At 40.7% G+C, this 19,110-nt stretch overlaps 1 protein-coding gene across 7 annotated transcripts in view; it reads left to right on the top strand.

Annotated features, from left to right (window-relative positions):
• The window catches only part of AGFG1 (ArfGAP with FG repeats 1), a 75,802-nt gene that overhangs the window by 21,810 nt on the left and 34,882 nt on the right, over positions 1 to 19,110 (top strand). For all 7 annotated transcript variants that reach the window (XM_065410276.1, XM_065410277.1, XM_065410278.1 and 4 more), the window contains exon 3: positions 18,306 to 18,421. In XM_065410276.1, the coding sequence (XP_065266348.1) occupies positions 18,306 to 18,421 (116 nt within the window). The remainder of the gene's footprint in view (positions 1 to 18,305; positions 18,422 to 19,110) is intronic.

A 19,110-nucleotide genomic window follows, 5' to 3' on the forward strand; every position in this document is an offset into this window, starting at 1 on the left:
GATTAGAGGCTACTTACTTATGCTTCAAGAGAATGTTGACAAGGCAAGTCACTTAAAATGATTAGGGCTGTCAAACAAAATTAATTGATTAAACACAAGATTAAAAAAACTAATTGTGATTAATCTCACTGTTAGTCTATTCTATTGTTTATTATATTTTTGGATGTTTTTTCTGCATTTTCAAATATATTGATTTCAATTACAGCACAGAATGCAAAGTGTACAGTGCTCACTTTATATTTATTACAAACATTTGCACTGTAAAAAGGATAAACAGTATTTTTCAGTTCACCTCATACAAGTACTGTAATCTCTTTAATGTGAAAGTGCAGTTTACAAATGTAGGGTTTTTTTGTTACATAACTGCACTCAAAAACAAAACAAACAAGTTTGTTTATATTTACAGGAGATAATGCTGTCTGCTTCTTATTTACAATGTCACCTGGCACTTTTGTAGCCGGTGTTGCAAGGTACTTATGTGCCAGATATGCTAAACATTCGTGTGCCCCTTTATGCTTTGGCCACCATTCCAGAAGACATGCTTCCATGCTGATGACTGGTTCTGCTTGATAATGATCCAAAGCAGTGCGGACTGACACATGTTCATTTTCATCATCATGAGTCAGATGCCACCAGCAGAAGGTTGATTTTCTTTTTTGGTGGTTCAGGTTCTATAGTTTCTGCACTGTAATGTTTCTCTTTTAAGACTTCTGACAGCATGTTCCACCTCTTATCCCTCTCAGATTTTGGAAGATACTTCAGATTCTTAAACCTTGGGATGTGCTGTAGCTATCTTTAGAAATCTCACATTGGTATTTCCCTTGCGTTTTGTTAAATCTGCAGGGAAAGTGTCCTTAAAATGAAGAACATGTGCTGGGTCATCATCCGTGACTGCTGTAATATGACATATATGGCAGAATGCAGGTAAAACAGAGCAGGGGACATACAATTCTCCCCCAAGGAGTTCAGTCACAAATTTAATTAACACTTTTTTTTTTTTTAACAAGTCATCAGCATGGAAGCATGTACGGAAGCATGAAGCTTGTAGGATCTAAAGTTTTACCTTGTTTTGAGTGCAGTTAGGTTTTAAAATAATTACATTTGTAAGTTGCACTTTCACGATAGATTGCACTACGGTATGAGGTGAACTGAAAAATACTATTCCGTTTCACTTTTACAGTGCAAATATTTGTAATAAATAATATAAAGTGAGCACTATACGCTTCATATTCTGAGTTGTAATTGAAATCAATATATTTGATAATGTAGAAAAACATTCAAACATATTTATAAAAAATTTCAGTTGGTATTCTATTATTGTTTAACAGTGCAATTAAACCTGTGATTAATCATGATTAATTTTTTGAGTTAATCACATGAGTTAACTGATTAATTGACAGCCCTAAAAATGGTCATCCTTTATAACAAAACATAAGCATGAAATAAGTTGTTCTTTAATGACAATCCGGTTCAGCTTTAAGAATGAAAATAGGAAAAGCTTTTAAAAAGCTGCTTTTTTTTTTTTTTTGTAGTGATACATAGCACTTGCTGAAGAGTTTGACTAGCAATCATTTCTAGACAGACTTGAACAAAATCTGAAGTTATTAGTCTAATTATGAAATTGTTTGGCTCTTAACTGCTTAAAATCAAATATTTAAATCAGAATAGTGTTACAGTTTCACAAATCTTCAGGTCAGGGCTTGAATAAGTTATAAAATATTGTAGGTTTGTGTTGGTGCAGAGGGTGTAGCTGGGGCCCTGAATGTTCTGATTAGTGTAAAACCGTGATCATGGAATTTGCTACAGATACCACCCTCTTGTTCATAGCATTATGTTCTAGAATCTGAGTTTCATTTAAATTACTAAGATTGCCAAGAAAACTTTTCATTGGTCTATATTCTGTTCACACTTGCAGTGTTTTCCAAAGTTTGCAACAGTGGCTAAGAGGTGCAAATAGCTGCTCTTTTACTACATAAAGATAACTATACCAGAAATATACAGCTAATATGTTTCTCCCATAATACTAAACTCCCTTTTAAGGTGCCAAAACCATCAAACCCCACTACCTGATTTAATTGCTTCTATATTGCATTTGTATTGTTATCAATACAAAAATCTTCAGTAAGTTGAAAATTGAATGGGACAACATAAGCAGTTTGAATTTAATATCAAAACAAATAACACAGTGATCACTGTACTGATTGTATTGTTCCCTGTTCAAAATGCTTCTTTGACTTAAAGCTGCTCCAGAAACCAGAAGGCCTCACTGGGTAAATTAGTTTCAGGTTGCCTTAGAGACACAGTAGCTTGTCCTTAGCAGTGAAGTATCAAGAAGAGTAGATGTCTTTTAGTCAAAGTTAAGTAAACTTAGCTGAAGTATAAATGTTGATTACAGAGCATCTCTCGGATAGTGCTTTAATGTTTTATAAAAAACAAAAAAAAATAATAGTACAATTTAAAATATACTTAATTTGTTAAATAAGCATTTTGTTTTCTGTTGTCCACTTGAGATATAAAGTAGTCCAGAATCTGTCTGATTTCTGGAGCAAATTGGAGTGCCCCATTGAAAAGCTTACTTATTGGCCTAATTTGCTGCACAAAGTAGCACAGGTTATGTACATCTTGAAAGCAGAAATAAGAAGAAATAATTTCATGGTGTAGGAAAAATCGTTGAACAGTTTCTTGTGTCAATGCTGTTGCTATACAGGGCTCTTTAACAAAATTGATTAGAAGTTGGATGTCAAAGATTTTAGACATCTAATTTTAAACACTCCATTCCAAAAAACTTTGCCAGTTCTACCTGTTTACTGGAAATCAGGGCAAGTAAATGTTTAAATCTGTCTTTTGGCACTTTCTCTTATTGTCCTTTGTGGCTGAACAATGATTCTTTTCAATTTGTCAATCAAAAATATATTGTTTTTTAAAGGAAATGCCTGACCTGTAACGATGTCTAGTGATTTATGATAGCCTTGTCCAGCTCTTTGAAAAGGCCAAATCCATGAGTAATCCATCTTAACTTGTGACTTAGATGTGAAACGGTTGGGTGCATTTTCACGGGCATGTTATAAAAATTTAAGTCACTCAAGTTGTGCCTGGTAGTTGTTGGCTTTGCTTGTATGTGGGTTGGAAAGGTATTGTTGGACAGAAAATAATATAATGCACATTGAGACAAAAAAGCAAAGACTAACAAGTATTGAATTGTTTAAAAGCTAATAAAGCAAGCATGAATGCTGTTGAATGTACGCAAAGTTCATTGGAAATTTAATGTGGATTGTTGCTAAGTAAGTTTGTCATTCCAATTGTAATTGGACTGCATACAGCACACACCAATAACAGCTGCAATGATTAGTTTTTTTGTTTTTTTTTTGTTCTTCTCTCACCCACTTGTATCTGGCAAGAAATATAAAGCCATATTTAACATGATTGGCTCCTTAATCTTCATTTTAGACTAGTTCACTTTATTATGTGGTAATTAATGTATATGAGCCCCTAATTCTAAGGGCTGGTCTACATTGCCAAGCTTTTTTGCCAAAAGGCAGCTTTTGGCAATGAAATAGGAGAGGCGTACACACTGCAAAGCCATTTTTTGCGACGACACTCCTCAGTTGCAGCGCTGTTTTAAAAAAAACAAAACAAAAAAACCCACCTCGATGAGAGTCAAGGCTTTTTGCACCAAGGTTTTATCGCTGTAGTGTCATTGTAGACACCGTGCTTAATTTTAGCGCTGTTGTTAGCCTCCGGAAGGTGTCCCAGAATGCCCATCCTGACCACTTTGGTTAGCAGTTTCAACTCTGCCCCCAGTTAAACAACCTTCCACCACTCCCCCTTTAAAGCTTTGGGAATTTCAAAATTCCCCTTCCTGTTTTGCTCGATGTAGAGGGCTCACATCGCACCCTCCCAGGTGACCATGGCGGCTCCATGCAGCAAACTATCTCCCACTTGGACCACTGTGGAGCTACTGGATCTGAGTGTTTGGGGAGAGGTGGCTGTACAGTCCCAGCTGCACTCTAGCCATAGGAATTTCAGTACCTACAGCCAGCTTGTGTGCAGCTTGTGCGAAAAGGGATCTGAGTGGGACATGTTGTTGTGCAGAGCAAAGGTGAAGAAGCTGAGGAACGTGTGCCACAAGACGAGGGAGGCAAACTGTCGCTCCGGTGCTGCGCCCCAGACTTGCCATTTTTATAAAGAATTGGACGCTATCCTCGATGGAGACCCCACTTCCACCGCCAAAAGAACTGTGGATACTTCGGCAGGTCTGAAGCCAGTGGAAAGTGTACCTAACCCAGAGGAGGAAGTCATTAATGAAGAGGTGGAGGCTGGAGAAGCTGTGAAGCCCACGATGGGGTTGCCCAGTGGTGCGTCCAGTCAGGAGCTGCTCCCTACTCTAGAGGTGTCTAGCCAGTCTCTGCAGTTGCTCTCTGGAGAGGCAGAACAAGGAGAGGAGAGGGCAGAGAAATATACAAGGCTGGCTGTGTTTCTGTGTGCTGGGCACTTCCCCATGCAGCTAGGCAGTACAGCGAAACAGGGAGTTGATGCACTTGGCAGAATTGCTTTGTTCCTTCCCCTATTGAGAGACACTTGGGCAGGGCCCAAAGCTGCACACAGGTAAGCAGCATAGCGATTGGGGCGGAAGCCACAAGCGTGTAGCAGATGCACCCTTGCTTCCTTGCTTACCCTCAGGAGTGAGAGATCTTCCATAGTGACCCCACCTGTGGAAAATGATGGGAAAATTTAAAGTGTTGCCCCCCCATAAGTGCCCCACGACCCTTTCACATTGCTTTTCTACAATGAACAATGCCCCTGCCCTTGGGTTCACTCACCATGCTTGGGGTGTTCTCCCGCATGGGTGCTTGCCTAGGGTCACAGAGAAAGTGATAAGTATGTTACCAGCTGTGTATTTTAATGTAGTGTTTCAATGCTCTGTGTGTCGTTGACAATAGTGCTTCCGTTTGTTGTTAATTATGCCTCTCCAGACATGACCTTGAGAAGTCCACCCCCCCCGCCCCCCCAACAGCAGCAGAGCATCTGTGCCAGATAAGAAAACACCCAAGACGAAGCAAGGAAGATACGTTCTGGGAGGTGCTGCTGCAGTCAGAGGCAGAAAAGACTGAATACAAGAAATGGAGGGAAAGCAACACGCAGGAAAGAAAATAAAATGATGCATACAATAGGGATGCCACGGAGAGGCTGATATAAATTTTGGAGCATCAAACTGACATGCTCCAGTCTCTTGTAACGGTCCAGACTGAGCAGATGTGTGCACGCCCTCCCCTTCAGCACATTCAGAACTCTTTCTCATGTGCTCCACAAACTCCCCCTGCGCATTCCTTTCCGCTTTCTGGCATTTCGCGCTTTCCTCTACACTACACTCCCGCACACAGCTTTTCAAATGAAAGCTGGACTTATGCTCGGCTCTGAAAGTCAGTCCCCCCCGGTATCTTCTCCCCCACCAAAAATCTGTGTGCGCGTGTGGTGGTGTGTTGTGGCTTATTTGGCAATAAAAGCAAAGTTCTTTGAATTTTAAGCACTTTTTATTTTTTCCATGCAAGTTATAATAGCAGATGACACCTGCAAATCAACAGGCACTTTTATCAATTCCTTACATTGTTAAGGCCTAGGATTCAATCACAACTGCTTCCTGGCATACCAAATTTAATTAACCATTACAGTTCCAAGCATAGCAACAAACATTACTGGTTTTCATCTTCGAAGTGTTGCCTCAAGGCATCTGATTCTTATTGCCACACGTTGCACCCCTCTAATCGCCCTGGTAGCTGGCTGCTCAAAATCAACAGCCAGGCGTTCTGCCTCGGCAGTCCACCCCTGTGTAAATTTTTTTGCCCTTCCTTTCACAAATATTATGCAGTGTGCAACATGCAGCTATAACCGTGGGAGTATTTTTCTCATTAAGGTCTAACCTGCCACGTAAGCATCGCCAGCGCACCTTTAATCGGCCACGCACATGTTCAGTGGTCATTCTGCACCTAATCAGCCTGTTGAACTAATCCTTACTACTATCTAGGTTTCCCGTGTACGGCTTCATGAGCCATGGCATTAAGAGGTATGCAGGGTCTCCCAGCATCACTATGGGCATTTCGACTTCTCCTATAGTGATCTTCTGGTCTGAAAAGAGAGTCCCTGCTTGCAGCTTTCTGTACAGGCCAATGTTCCTAAAACTACAGGCACCTTTCCGGACCACACTGCATTGATGTCAGTGAAACGCCCAGAGTGATCCACAAGCACCTGCAGAAACACGGAGAAGTACTCCTTCCGATTGATGTACTCCATTGCAAGGTGGTCTGGTGCCAGAATTAGATGGCAGGCATAGACCATCGCCCCTCCACAGTTAGGGAATCCCATTGCTGCAAAGCCATCCACAATTTCACGCATGTTGCCAAGAGTCGTGGTCTTTCGCTGTAGGATACGATTTAATGGCCTTGCACACTTGCGTTAACACAGCCCCAACAGTTGACTTTCCTACTCCAAACTGGTTTGCGACTGACTGGTAGCAGTCTGCAGTCGGCAGCTTCCACACTGCGATTTCCACACGCTTCTTCACCAAGAGGGCAGCTCTCATTTGGGTGTCCTCGCACCGCAGGGCTGGGGCAAGCTCAGCACGCAGTTCCAGGAAAGTTCCACATCTGAAAGTTCTGCAGCTGCTGCTCGTCATCCCAGACCTGCATAACGATACAATCCAACCACTCTGTGCTAGTTTCCCGAGCCCAAAAGCAACATTCCACTGTGTTCAGCTCCTCCATGAATGCCAAAAGCAATCTAATGTTGCTACTTTCCATGTCGGACACAGTGTCCAGCAACTGTGACTGCCATTGCCTTTGTAACATCAAGATTAACTCCACTGCTATTCGTGATGTGCTAGTGGAAATCAGTGTGGGATCCATTCCTGTGGTGGGGCAAGCAGAAAACAAGGGATGTTGAAAAATGCCATGAACTGAATATGGAAGCATGTGGAATGCTGGGACAGAAAGCAGTGCCAGGGCCGCCCGGGGGGGGGGGGCAAGTGGGGCAATTTGCCCCAGGCCCCGCAGGGGCCGCCACAAGAGTTTTCAGGGGCCCCCACGAGAATTTTCGGTGGGTCTTCGGTGGCAGGTCCTTCAGTGCTGCCGAACACCGCTCCAGGTCTTCGGCTGCGAGGGGTTCCCCAGCTCCGGGACCAGCTGCCGAAGTGCCCCGAAGACCCGGAGCAGAAGGACCCCCGCCGCCAAAGACCCCAGGCCCCCTGAATCCTCTGGGCGTCCCTGAGCAGTGCATCATGGCGCAGTGAGCCCAGACCCATGATGCCCTGCGATCCCCCTCCACCTTCCCAGAAGACCTAGCGGCAGAAGGGGGAGAGCTGCACTGTGGGATTGCTCTCATTGCTGATGCAAGTGCCGCAGGTGTGAACGTACTGTGCCGCCATTGGAAGACAATGTGAACACACACCAGCAATTTTCTTTAAATGCTTTTTTATCAGCAACCAAACTCTGGGCAAAAATGCTCTGCCAGTGTAGAGACAGCCTAAGAAATAATTATTTATGCACCATAAAGGACTAGATTAAGTACCCAATGGGAGAACTGAATATATTACAATTTAAACTTTCAGCTTTCCTAGGGCATTACATTGAGTAGTCTACTTGTTGCTGCATAACCCAGATTCGCTATCACTGATTGCGACAAATACGTTAAGAAGCACAATGTATTTGAATTTTTATAAGACCTCTTTTTATATACCACCTTTTCTTCACTCATTCCAAGCCCCCTCTTCTGTTCTGTTAATTGCTGGAAAGTATGGCATGAAAGGAATCGGTGTCAGTGTGCTCATACTTTTTAGTCCCTAAGTGTTAAGATCACTTTGTCTAGTGTGTGCTCTCTAGTGCCACCTTGGAGTGTGGTGATTTTTGTTTTGTTTTGTTGTCCCCCCCCGCCCCTCCAAAAACCACTCAATTTATTGGTGAACTAGAGGATCTCTGGGGTGCATGCAACAAGCATGTAACCATCCACATAAAGAAATTTGTATGTAACATCCTCCATTTATGTTTCTAGTGGCTTTCGTTCTCCATGTTTACATATTAAATTTGTTAATAATACTTTAATCCCACATTTGGTGGCATCATGCAGGAAGTCCAAAGACTATCAAAGTACACACTTGCTTTTCTCCATTTCATACTAAAAAAAAAAAAAAAAAAATTCCTACAGCGTGCTATTGAGAGACCTATCCAGCATTCTTCCATGTAGTTTATAAATTACTAGAATAGACGTCCTCCGATGTTCAAACTTTATCAAATGACTAGGACTACAGAAATTCTTCTACAGCTCAAAGGTCATTCTATTTGACTCCTGACTTTTCATAATTACAGCAGCAAGCACAGGTGCTTCATGGTGTCAGAAAGGAATTGGGCATCCCGTACCTTACAGTTTTTGGAAGAATATTTCCCAGTTGACTTTTTGTTGTACAATAATCTAGCCTATGGAGAGGGAAAGGGATCTGCATCTTCCTCTGAAAGTTCTCATCACTAGCTACTGTAGAACAGAATACTGGACTAGGTGGATCACTGGTTTGGGCCGAAGTTACAAAGGTTCAACTAAATTTGGGGAGCGTGTCATGCGTTAGTCACATTCCACATGAACTAATATTTTTCACTTCTTACTCTTTACCATACAATCCATAAGTTTTGCACATGTTGTGGGGGAAAATGCTTTTTCTCTAATTCATTGGATGCCTTTTGTTCTTATATTATGAATTTGACCTCTGTGTTACTATAGCATGTTCTGGGTCTGTAGCACTAATTTCAAGCTTTATCTGGTTTTAAGGGTCTCTGTGAAACATATGAAGACTGCTTTTTCAAGAGTTGACTACAATGTTTGAAACCGCCATTATTAAGTTGGAATCTCTGCCAGTTTTGCTAGAGGCCTTATGAAAGTCATGAGTCACTTAGTCACTGGCATAAGTGGTAGAAGTTATGCCTTCTGTGAAGGTAGCCTCTGAATTACCTTGGATGTCATTCTATTCTTTTGCAATTGCTGAGGATAAAAGGTATAGGTATACCTGGTATAGGTGGAAGAGCTTGCAACTTCCACATTTAACTAAAATTAAAACAGTCATAAATAAAACTTTTGTGGGTTTTGGTTGTAAATAAGTAGCTATTAATTCAAATCATTGGGATAATATAGTTATTGGGGCAGCTCAAAATTTTTATGTTGAAATTACTTTTGATGGAAAACTGGGTTCTTGACTAAATTAGTTGTGGTTTTTTGTGGAAAGTGTCTGCTTTCGGGGGGGGGGGGAACCTTGGAGGTTTATGCTGCCACAGTGCCTCATTCTTTATAGGTCAGTTTCCCTAGCTGAATTAAATCTACCATGATGTACTGTTTCCTATCACCAACAGAGGAGGCCCTTGGCGCACCTTAGGCAATGTAGTCTGACCAGGGCCCTGCCTGTAGAAGAGAATGGGGCATATAAGGCATCCTAACTACAACTCCCATGAGGCACTGTGGCAGCATTTCCAAATCAAACTTTCTTTTGTCCAGTTGAACTATTTTGGTACTTCAATTTTTCTTCCTCTCTTCCCCCTCCCCCGCAAAAAGTTTATCTGGAAAATACCAATATCAATTACTTATTAACCATCTAATGTATGTTGGTGGTTTCTGCTGATGTCTCTTTGCCACCTCCCTTTCAAAGAGCATATTGCCACCTTCCCCTAGTATAGTGGCTCTCAAACTTTTTGTATTGATGTTCCCTTTCAGACAGCAAGCTTCTGAGTGTGATTTTTCTCCCCCCCTTATAAATTAAAACCATGTTTTATATTGAACATTATTTTAAATGCTGCATTTATAACTCTGTTGTTGAAAATGAATTTACCTTTTTCTCACTGCTTTTAAATTAAGACTAAAACACATTTTTATCAAATAGTTATAAGCAGAAAAGTTTTTTATTTTTTAAAAATAATTACTGTTTAATACTGGGGGGGCCGGCTGAATAAAATTGGTTAATATCACTTTTTTTTTTTTTTCACAGCAGACTTTGTGCCCCATTGCCACTCTTCTGCGCTGCTGCCGGTAGTGGTGCTGCCTTTAGAGCTGGGCGGCTGGAGAGCGTTGGCTGCTAGCTTGGCGCCCAGCTCTGAAGACAATGCCACTGCCAGCAGCACTCCAAACTGCATAAGTAAGGATGGCAGTGCCATACCATGCCATCCTTATTCTGCGTAACATTTGAACTTTGCAGGGGTGGCTATGGAGTGGGAGGACCTAAGGTAAATTTTAGGGTGGTTATAGCACCCACAAGCCCCTCCTCAGTTTGTCCCTGCTGTGTGTCTGTTAAATTATAAGTCCCTTTTTGCCGATCTCAGTGTTCTGATTGGTCTGCAGTTTAATGCAACTCTTCAGCTGCTGACCAATTAAGCCCTCTGATGTTGTCTAAATCCTATCTTTTTAGTCTCAAGATGACACATGACTATAATCCCCAGAGTCCAATTTCCTTAAACTGGTGATAATACAAATATTATGTTTAGGAACAACGATCGCTGCATTTATGTTTACAATACTTTTTGAAGTAAATACACTACATTGCGACGGAAAAGCGAGTAATTTTCTAAAACGCTAGATTTAAATGTTTGATAGCAGTTGCTCTGTTTCGTGTTTGTACTCGCAACCCCCACATCATAACCTCGTGGCCCCCAGTTTGAGAACCCCTGTCCTAATATGTATGGCTAACAACTGAGGATGCGAGAGGTTTGACAGGCAAGAGTGTAACTGTGTCTGGTTGAGGGACTCTTCTTTTGTTTTTGTTCTTTGTTTAAAGAAATTTCCATGACGTAAACCCTCCGCATTGGTTTGCATTTTGAAAACCTTTCATAAAGAGAAGGGGTATGTATGTATGTATGTATTAAATGATAGTTTAAGTCTCTTCACCACAACCCTTCAACCTTCCCTGAAGATTCTAAATACTGGAACCCTGGAAGAGCATTTGTCCAGGACTGATGAATAAAACCTGGACTGCTACACTGAGCTATCTTTGATATTTTATAAGTCAAATCTTTAAATAATCAAACCCCCTCTGCTCCAGGGACTGGTCTACATTCAGAATTTGTCTGCACAGTTTTTTGGGACCAATAATTACTAGTTTTAAACCAATATGCTTACATCGGTGCAAAAAATGAGTGGGGGTAGCTTTTGTTTTTTGCATTGGTTTAACTAACAGTCAAACAAGTTATGCTGATTAAATACTCCGATGCCAGTATAACTGTCCACACTAAGGGTTTGCCTTGATTAGACAGTTTAGTTTATTCTTCTGATTTTAAATTGTTGGAAAAAAACTGAGTGTTTAATTGGACAAGTGACTTGAGATTTGCAATTTAAAGATGGTCTACAAAGGTCTTCTCACCTCCCTTCCCCCCCCCCCCTCCTCCATGTTTGAGGAAACTATACTTCAGGTGGAAAGGATTTTGAGGGATCAAGTGTTCATAACACTGTGTACAATAGAAAGCAAGTTACAGGTTTAATTATTGACTCAACCTGACTTTATACAAGTGTACTTTCAAATGTTGTTATTACTGGAAGCATACAATTCTTTTTACTCTACCGAGATTAGTAATTCAGCACTTCTGATGTCAATATTAGTTATTAAACAGTTATAACTGTTTATGCAAGGAAACTATTTCCAAATCTTTCTTGCTGTGAGTATTCCGTTTTGAAACCTAGTTTTGTTGTGTTGTATTCTCTAGTTTTTGCTTTGCAAATTGTTTACATAAGCAAAATAACGGCATCTCCTACAGGGTCTCTTGCCCAGCACAGCTATGTTGGGATCACACCACTACATGCTCCTGGCGGACATAATTGTGAAAGTTTGTGTGTAGGCCTAGCCTTACTTTATATATTTCCCCAACTGCTTTGTGCCCCCCATTTTGGAAAATGCTGGAATAGATGTTTATAATGTACGTGCCCTCCTTTTGTGCATGCTTTGAGGAGTGAAAAAGTTAAGCATTTGCATTTAAAGTACCATCCTTGGTGTCTGTGCTGCCTAATTCAGATGAAACTAATGAGTCACTTGACACCTAAAAACTATCCTTTTGGGCTCTCCGAAATTGGGCAGATGCTACTGCATCAGATCCACTCTGGTAGCATTTTCAAGGCTTTCTCCAAAGCCAAAACAGTGGGAGACAAACTCCTTTCAAAACAAAAGATGAAACTACAGAGAGTAGTTAAGTCCATTTGTCTGCTGTGCCCTACTGCAGGAGTGGTTCCCGAACTATGGGATAGTCTCTGCCCTGAAGAACTTGCAATCTAAGGGTAGGTCCACACTACCAGCCCGATTCGGCGGGTAGAGATCGATCTTCTGGGATCGATTTATCGCGTCTCATCTGGATGCGATAAATCGATCCCAGAAGCACTCCCCCATCGACTGCGGAACTCCTGCTCGCCGACAGAAGGAAGCGCTGTCGACGGGGGAGCTTGCCTGCGCCGCATGGACCCACAGTAAGTAAACTTAGTTCGATCTAGGAAACGTCGACTTCAGCTACGCTATTCTCGTAGCTGAAGTTGCGTTTCCTAGATCGATCCCCCTCCCCAGTGTGGACCAGCCCTAAATAAACAAGATGGAGTGAGAGAGAGGAAGTAGTAGTATCTCCCTTTTACAGATTGGCAACTGAGGAACAGATAAAGGTCTGGTAGGAACTCTGGCAGAGCAAGAATTGAAACCAGATGTCCTAAACTCCATTCCATTGACTTAACTAGAGGACAGGCCTCTTTAGTGTTGCTTCTAAGTGAAGTCAAAGATTTTTCTCTCCATCTCATTTTTTTTGCAACTTAATGCTTCCTTACAAGGGTGTAACATCTGTGGATTGTCTTAAATTGTACTGGCTTTGGTTAATTAGAAAGTTTATGCAAGTTAATTTTGCTTGTATGTTTCTGAACTTTTTGATAAGATGACTGGCACTTTTTCTTTGGCCACTTAAACTACTGTTAATTTAACTAAATTAAATTTTAAAATAAATGAAATAAAATCAAACTTAAATTTTTGTACCATCCATGCATTCAGAAGGAAGCTTCATTTCTCTCTCTCCCTTTATTTTATTTTTTTCTCTTGTGGTCAAGAAGATAGTGATAAACTAGAATGATTCCAGAGAGCTACAGCAATAATTAGGGAGTTGGATAGGTTTTATGAGGGTAGATTAAAAGATACATTTGTGTAATTTGACTAAATGATGAGCTGGGTTATTTCTGTGTGTTAGAAGGATATAAAAGTCAAGGAATGAAGAATTGTCTCTTCCATGGGAGTTTGAAAAATAGGATGAAATTAGAATCATGAGCTTTAATTGAGTCAGCCTACCAATTCTATTTAAATTGTGGAATAATCTCCATAATGGGATGCTAAATCCAGCTCAAAGAATTGGTATATGTGCAGTAGGGAACGATCATATAACAACACAACTATGGACCAGACCTAATATTCAAAATAGAATCTCTAGCATTTTTCTATCTTTTGGTATACTTAATATCCCAGCCGAAGGGACAATGGCTAATTAAAGGAAACTTTTTCATTTATCCTGGTGAATTATTGGGCATTATCAGTGAGGTCAAAGTTTGAACTACAGTGTAGTCTTTCATGTTTGCAAGTCAGTTAAGGCTGGTCCTGATGAGACTTAAGTACCATTTTAGGCCTGGAATTTGTGTGGTTGATTCCCAACGCAAGTGATCTCTGCTGACCATGTTCCCTTTAATAGCATACACCAGCATTTGTCAAACTGGGGGTCTTGACCCAAAAGGGGGTTGCACGCCTATTGTAGGGAGGTCACAGTATTGCCACGCTTATTTCTGTGCTGCCACCAAAGCAGGGTGGTCAGAGAGTGGTGGCTGCAGCCTGCGTGCCCGGCTCTGAAGGCTGCGCTGCCAGCAGAAGCAGCACAGAAGTAAGGGTGGCATAGTATGGGTGGTTGGAAGGGGGTGAGGGCGATGTGGGGACATCACAGCCCTAAATACTTTCAAAGAAGGTCTTAGCAAAGGAGGTTTGAGAACCCCCGGCATACACTATTGTATCTGATTGTTCACTTAAGTTAAGAATTTTTCCTAATAGCTTTCAGATACTCTAAGTATCTTTTTGGGTACATTATCTCATGGCCCACTTACTAGAGAGGCAGCAGATAAAAGGTTTAGTCACCAAAATGTTTAGCAATTCTAAAATGTATACGTTCCAGGTAGGCTGCAGTTTGAGTAGATTGTATGTTAAAATTTCAAATCAGTGTCTTTATTATTTGGATATTTTGGCTCTTAAACTAGAACACTAAAAACAAGTACTATATCTATCTGTTTTTAAATGTTTTTGTGATTTCTGATTTACCAGCATTTCCTAGTCTCTGCCATTTAAAAACTTTTTCTATTTTCATTGTGGCACTGTTTTTTCTCTGTGTAATCCCTTATGTGCTTTGCCTGCTCTTACATTACATAACTTTTCAGTTTTTAAAAATGCACCCCAGATGTGTGTATATCATTGCTATTCTAAAAAGACTACAGGAAAAATTTCATGATTGTACTGTAGATTGCAATCGAAGGTTTGAAGCAAACTTTTTTTAGATTCTGAAATTCTCAGGACTGGGTCCATATCAGTGAACACCCCTAACAGCATGTTCTTCAATGGAGCATCTGGGTGCTATCATGATACAAATACTAAATGATCACCCACCACTCTAAGCATATCCGATGCACTCAAATTGCATGTTGCCATGTAATTCAGTTAAATTTGACACATGCATAACTTTAGAATAAGAAACATCTGAGACCATAAGATGATACTTAATGCAGACATAGTCTATGCCCTTTAAGGTTTGCCTTGCGTAAGCTTTAACACAACTCTTCAAAGGGCTTTTGTTATAGTTTGACTTTTAGCTGTAATAAGTAATACTTTCATTAATAGGTGATACAAATGTCATTATGTGAGTGCCATCTCTGCTGTTTTTTCTTTTTGTTAATGTAACCTTTATCATCATTAACTTAATTTGCATCCCTGAAGTTTGGGAATAGTGAAATAAAGCTGCAATGCTTAACCCAAACAATACCCGTATTTGTCTAACAAAAGGGAAACAAATTGATTATGTGCATAACAGCGGAGCTGTTTTCCACCCCCCCACCCCTCCAAATTGTGCTTAATACTCACGTTTTGTTTGTTGCTGGAAGCAGTGGAGAGGTAAAACCTGAGTGATGCCTGGAAGTGAGGTAGGGATTCTGTCAAAGCTAGCCCTTGTAACATGCATTTAATTTAAAAAGGGAAAGAGTAAATCAAGGAAACTTTAGTCAAGTTACTGCTTTTGTGTTTAGGTGTATTTGAAAAATAAAAATAAATTAGTCTACTTCCAAGAAATCTATTGCAAGTTTAATTCTTGAAGGTTAAAAAATACTCGTGAAACTCTGCCCTGGTCTACACTACACAGGTCAACATAAGGCAGCTTATGTTGACCTAACTTTGTCAGTGTACAGCCTTGCTCCTGCTGATGTAAGTGCCCTACTACACTGACATAATAAGCCCTACATCACTCACGGAGGTGGAGTTATTTTTGGTGTAGGTAGGGTGATGTGGTGTCTGTGTAGACACTGCCTTACTTATATCCTCTGTTGGCTGTCTTGTCAATTTCACAGCTCCAGGAGCCGTGAAATTGACAAGAAAGCCCAGCTTGGGCTGCCCCCCAGGCTCCCTGCTCCAAGCCGGGCTGCTCCCCAGGCTCCCAGCTGGGCATCCTGCTGCCCCCTCAGCTCCCTGCTGGGGAGCACAGCAGCTGACTGGACTCCAGGCGTGGATCTTCCTGCTGGAGGCGAGAAGCCCTGGGTGGCTGGCAGCGGGGAGTTGAGAAGCACCAGGCAGCTTCCCCTCCACCCCCGCTCCCAGCGGGGAGCTGTGTAAAGCTGAGAGCCCTGGCTCCCAGCCCCTATGCTGCCCCCTTCAGTTGGTGGAAGCGTTCCTGGTGAGGACACGCACTACTGACAGAAGGAGGGTTGTGTGGACATCAGCAGTAATTACTGCAGAGGCTGTAAGTTGACATAATATAGATTTATTTAAGATTGTAGTTAGATATACCAACTGACGATTGTCTCAAGCCGCATTTGAATAAAAATTGGAATTCAATTAATACACAAACAGCATTTTAAAATTGTTTGTTAGCTCAATAAAACTGCCATAAAATGTGCTGAATGCATAAGAAAATTTAGCAAAACATGTTTTGCATTTAAAGACAACATGTATTTATGTAGTTTAATGAATGGAATAAGTTATACTGGCAAAATAATAGTTTTGCTGATGCAAGCTCAGTTCACACGAGGAGTACTTTGCTGGTAGGGTATACTGGCATAGCTATAGCGACAAATTTGTAATGCTAGTGTAGACCTGGCATGTGCTTGCTCTGCCTTCTGGGAACTCCACATGAAGGGAATCCCTAGCAAGGGATTTCTGGGATGGTTTCTGTTTTCTTTAAACCACCTGAGTGACACACAGAGCAGAGAATCTCCCCCTAAGTACTTATGGTGCCCCCTTGACCTTCCTGAAATATCTTCCAAACTCAGACTGAAAAGGTTGGACGCCACTGAGCTGAATCAGTCCTTCTACCACGGATGAACATACTTAAAGCCAAATTAATACGTTCCGTCAGACTTTCAAACTGGCACTCAGCTATGATACAGGAAGCAGTGCTTATGATTCAGAAAGTGGAACACGTCCCTCTGAATCTATTAAGCCAGTGCACTGTGCTGTCAGATAGTGTGTTCCAGAAGAGATTTGTGGCCATTAAAGATTCCAGTCACACGTTTTGTAAGAATATTTACTCCTTTGTCTTAGCTGAATTCCAGCTTTAGTAATCACTTTCTTCTCACCTGTACTTCCTGGGCAGTTTTAATTAAATAAGTTATCCATTTCTTGTACCATTATCAAAGAGTTGCCACCTTTCCACTTCATTGGCTTTACTTCAGTAATGGATGAAGTGACCTTTATGTACTTTTTTAGGTTCTATAACTCTCAAATTTGTAAAGACCTTTGAGTTTTTTTGGAGTGCAAATTACTATATATGTATGTGTGTTCGTGTAGTTGAGAATGAGTGCTTAGAGGTAAAGCACTAAGTTTGACAATCCTTTTTTAACCTTGTGTTTAAAATAGAATGTGGTCCCAGGAATAATCTGTCATTGCATCATTGTACTCAGAGTTTATCTGATAATGTGAGATTTTGTTGAAAATATGTAATACGTGGCAGTAGAAATACATATTCTCACTAACTTATTTGTGTATATTTTTTAAAGATTTGACTTTTTAAATATACTTTAGAAACTCTGAGATGGGGAATGAACTTGCTCTTTGTCACTGGGGGAATCTTAAATTGTTGGCAGAAGGATATGCTCTAACCCTGTTTGAGGAACTGTGTGTGGTTTTAAAAAAAACCAAACAAACAAACAAAAAAAACTTTAATCAAGCAAGATAACTTGCATCTCTGCCCTCATCCTTGCTGGGTTACTTTTCTATTAGTTCCTCTTTTGCTGAGTACTAAGTAATTAATGCTAAGTATTCAGCAGATAATTTTGTTTTTTGCTGAGTTATAAAAACTACTTGCAACAAAGGCTGAGGGAGTCTTCATTCTCTCCTTGACTTTATTTATTTGTACCATTGAAGGGACAGGACCAGTTTGAGACACTTCTGTTTACATGTGAAATCCTTGGTGTTTTTAAACACTATATGTTAATTTTCTAGGAAACCTTACTGTTCTATAAGCTCCTCATATATTAGACAGGAATTTGTTTTGTTCAGCCAAGAACAAAGCACTGTATATTGGTAAATTTTAAAAGCTCAGAAGGACTCTTAAAAACTAATACATACAAATATAATTAATAAGTTGGGGATCTTCCAAACTGTACTGGTCACTGTAAGCTGAACAGAGAAGCAGGACTGAATCTTGTCTGTGGTTTGAATGTGTAGACTCCGGGGAGGAGTATTTCTAAAGACAAAAATGGCAGTTAGGTGTGTTGCACCATTGGGAGTACTTTCAAAATCATGTACTTCCTGTATGTGCCTGTTAAATAAGAGACGAGGATTTCTGTTTGCCTTGCTGAGATCGATGGCCTTGCAACATCTAAATAGTGCACGGTACACTCACACTTGGCTGAAATATCAATTAGTGTAAGACAAGTCCTTTGCAAATAAATATAGTAAGAATGGATATTCAAAAATTTATGCATTCTATCTATGGTTGTAAATTTAGAGTGAAAATATAAATTTGAACTTGAAAGTTATTTAAAACTGATTTCTCTCTTTTCCCTCTCCTCCCCCGTTATTACCTCAAAATAAGGTGTGTAAACAGATTTGGCTAGGATTATTTGATGATCGATCATCAGCAATTCCAGACTTCAGGGATCCACAGAAAGTAAAGGAGTTTCTACAGGAAAAATATGAAAAGAAAAGATGGTAAGCTAACACTTTCAGTTAGTTTTGATAGAAAACTAATTTTGTTGTGTTTTTTCTGTAACCAGAAATCCCTTTGGGGTTTACTGTAAATTGCTGACTAAAGTCAGTCTTTCATTGTGATTAAAAATGAGTGTTACTTTGTGGCTGAAAAGAGAAATTGATGACTTCTCAATTTTTAAAGAAGGCACTATACCTTATGGAAGACTTTGGGCTTGTCTTCATGTACAGCACTGTTGCGGCACAGCTGCCGCACTTTAGTGATGATGCTACTATGCCGACAGGAGAGCTTCTCCTGTTGGCGTAGTTAATCCACCTTCGCAAGAGGCGGGAGCTATGTCAATGGGAGAAGCTCTCCCGATGACATAGTACTGTCTACGCCGGCGGTGAGGTTGGCGTACCTACTTTGCCCAGCAACAGAGTTGTACTGATATAGGTCTGTAGTGTAGACCTGGGCATTGTAAAGCACTAAACATTACATCTGCATAGTCTGAACATTGCCAAACCTAGATATTCATTTAAAATGTTATGAAGAAGACCTGGACATTTGTTAGTAGATGCACCACATATGTTAGTGTGACATTCCCCAGGGACTGCTGTGTCCCCTTAGCTCTCCAGCCTAGGATGCCTTTTACACTACTTTGCTAGTGAACAGCAAACCCTCCCAGGGTCTGCTCACTCACACCACCAGC

Source organism: Emys orbicularis, chromosome 9, assembly GCF_028017835.1.
Source record: "Emys orbicularis isolate rEmyOrb1 chromosome 9, rEmyOrb1.hap1, whole genome shotgun sequence".
NCBI classification, from domain to species: domain Eukaryota; kingdom Metazoa; phylum Chordata; order Testudines; family Emydidae; genus Emys; species Emys orbicularis.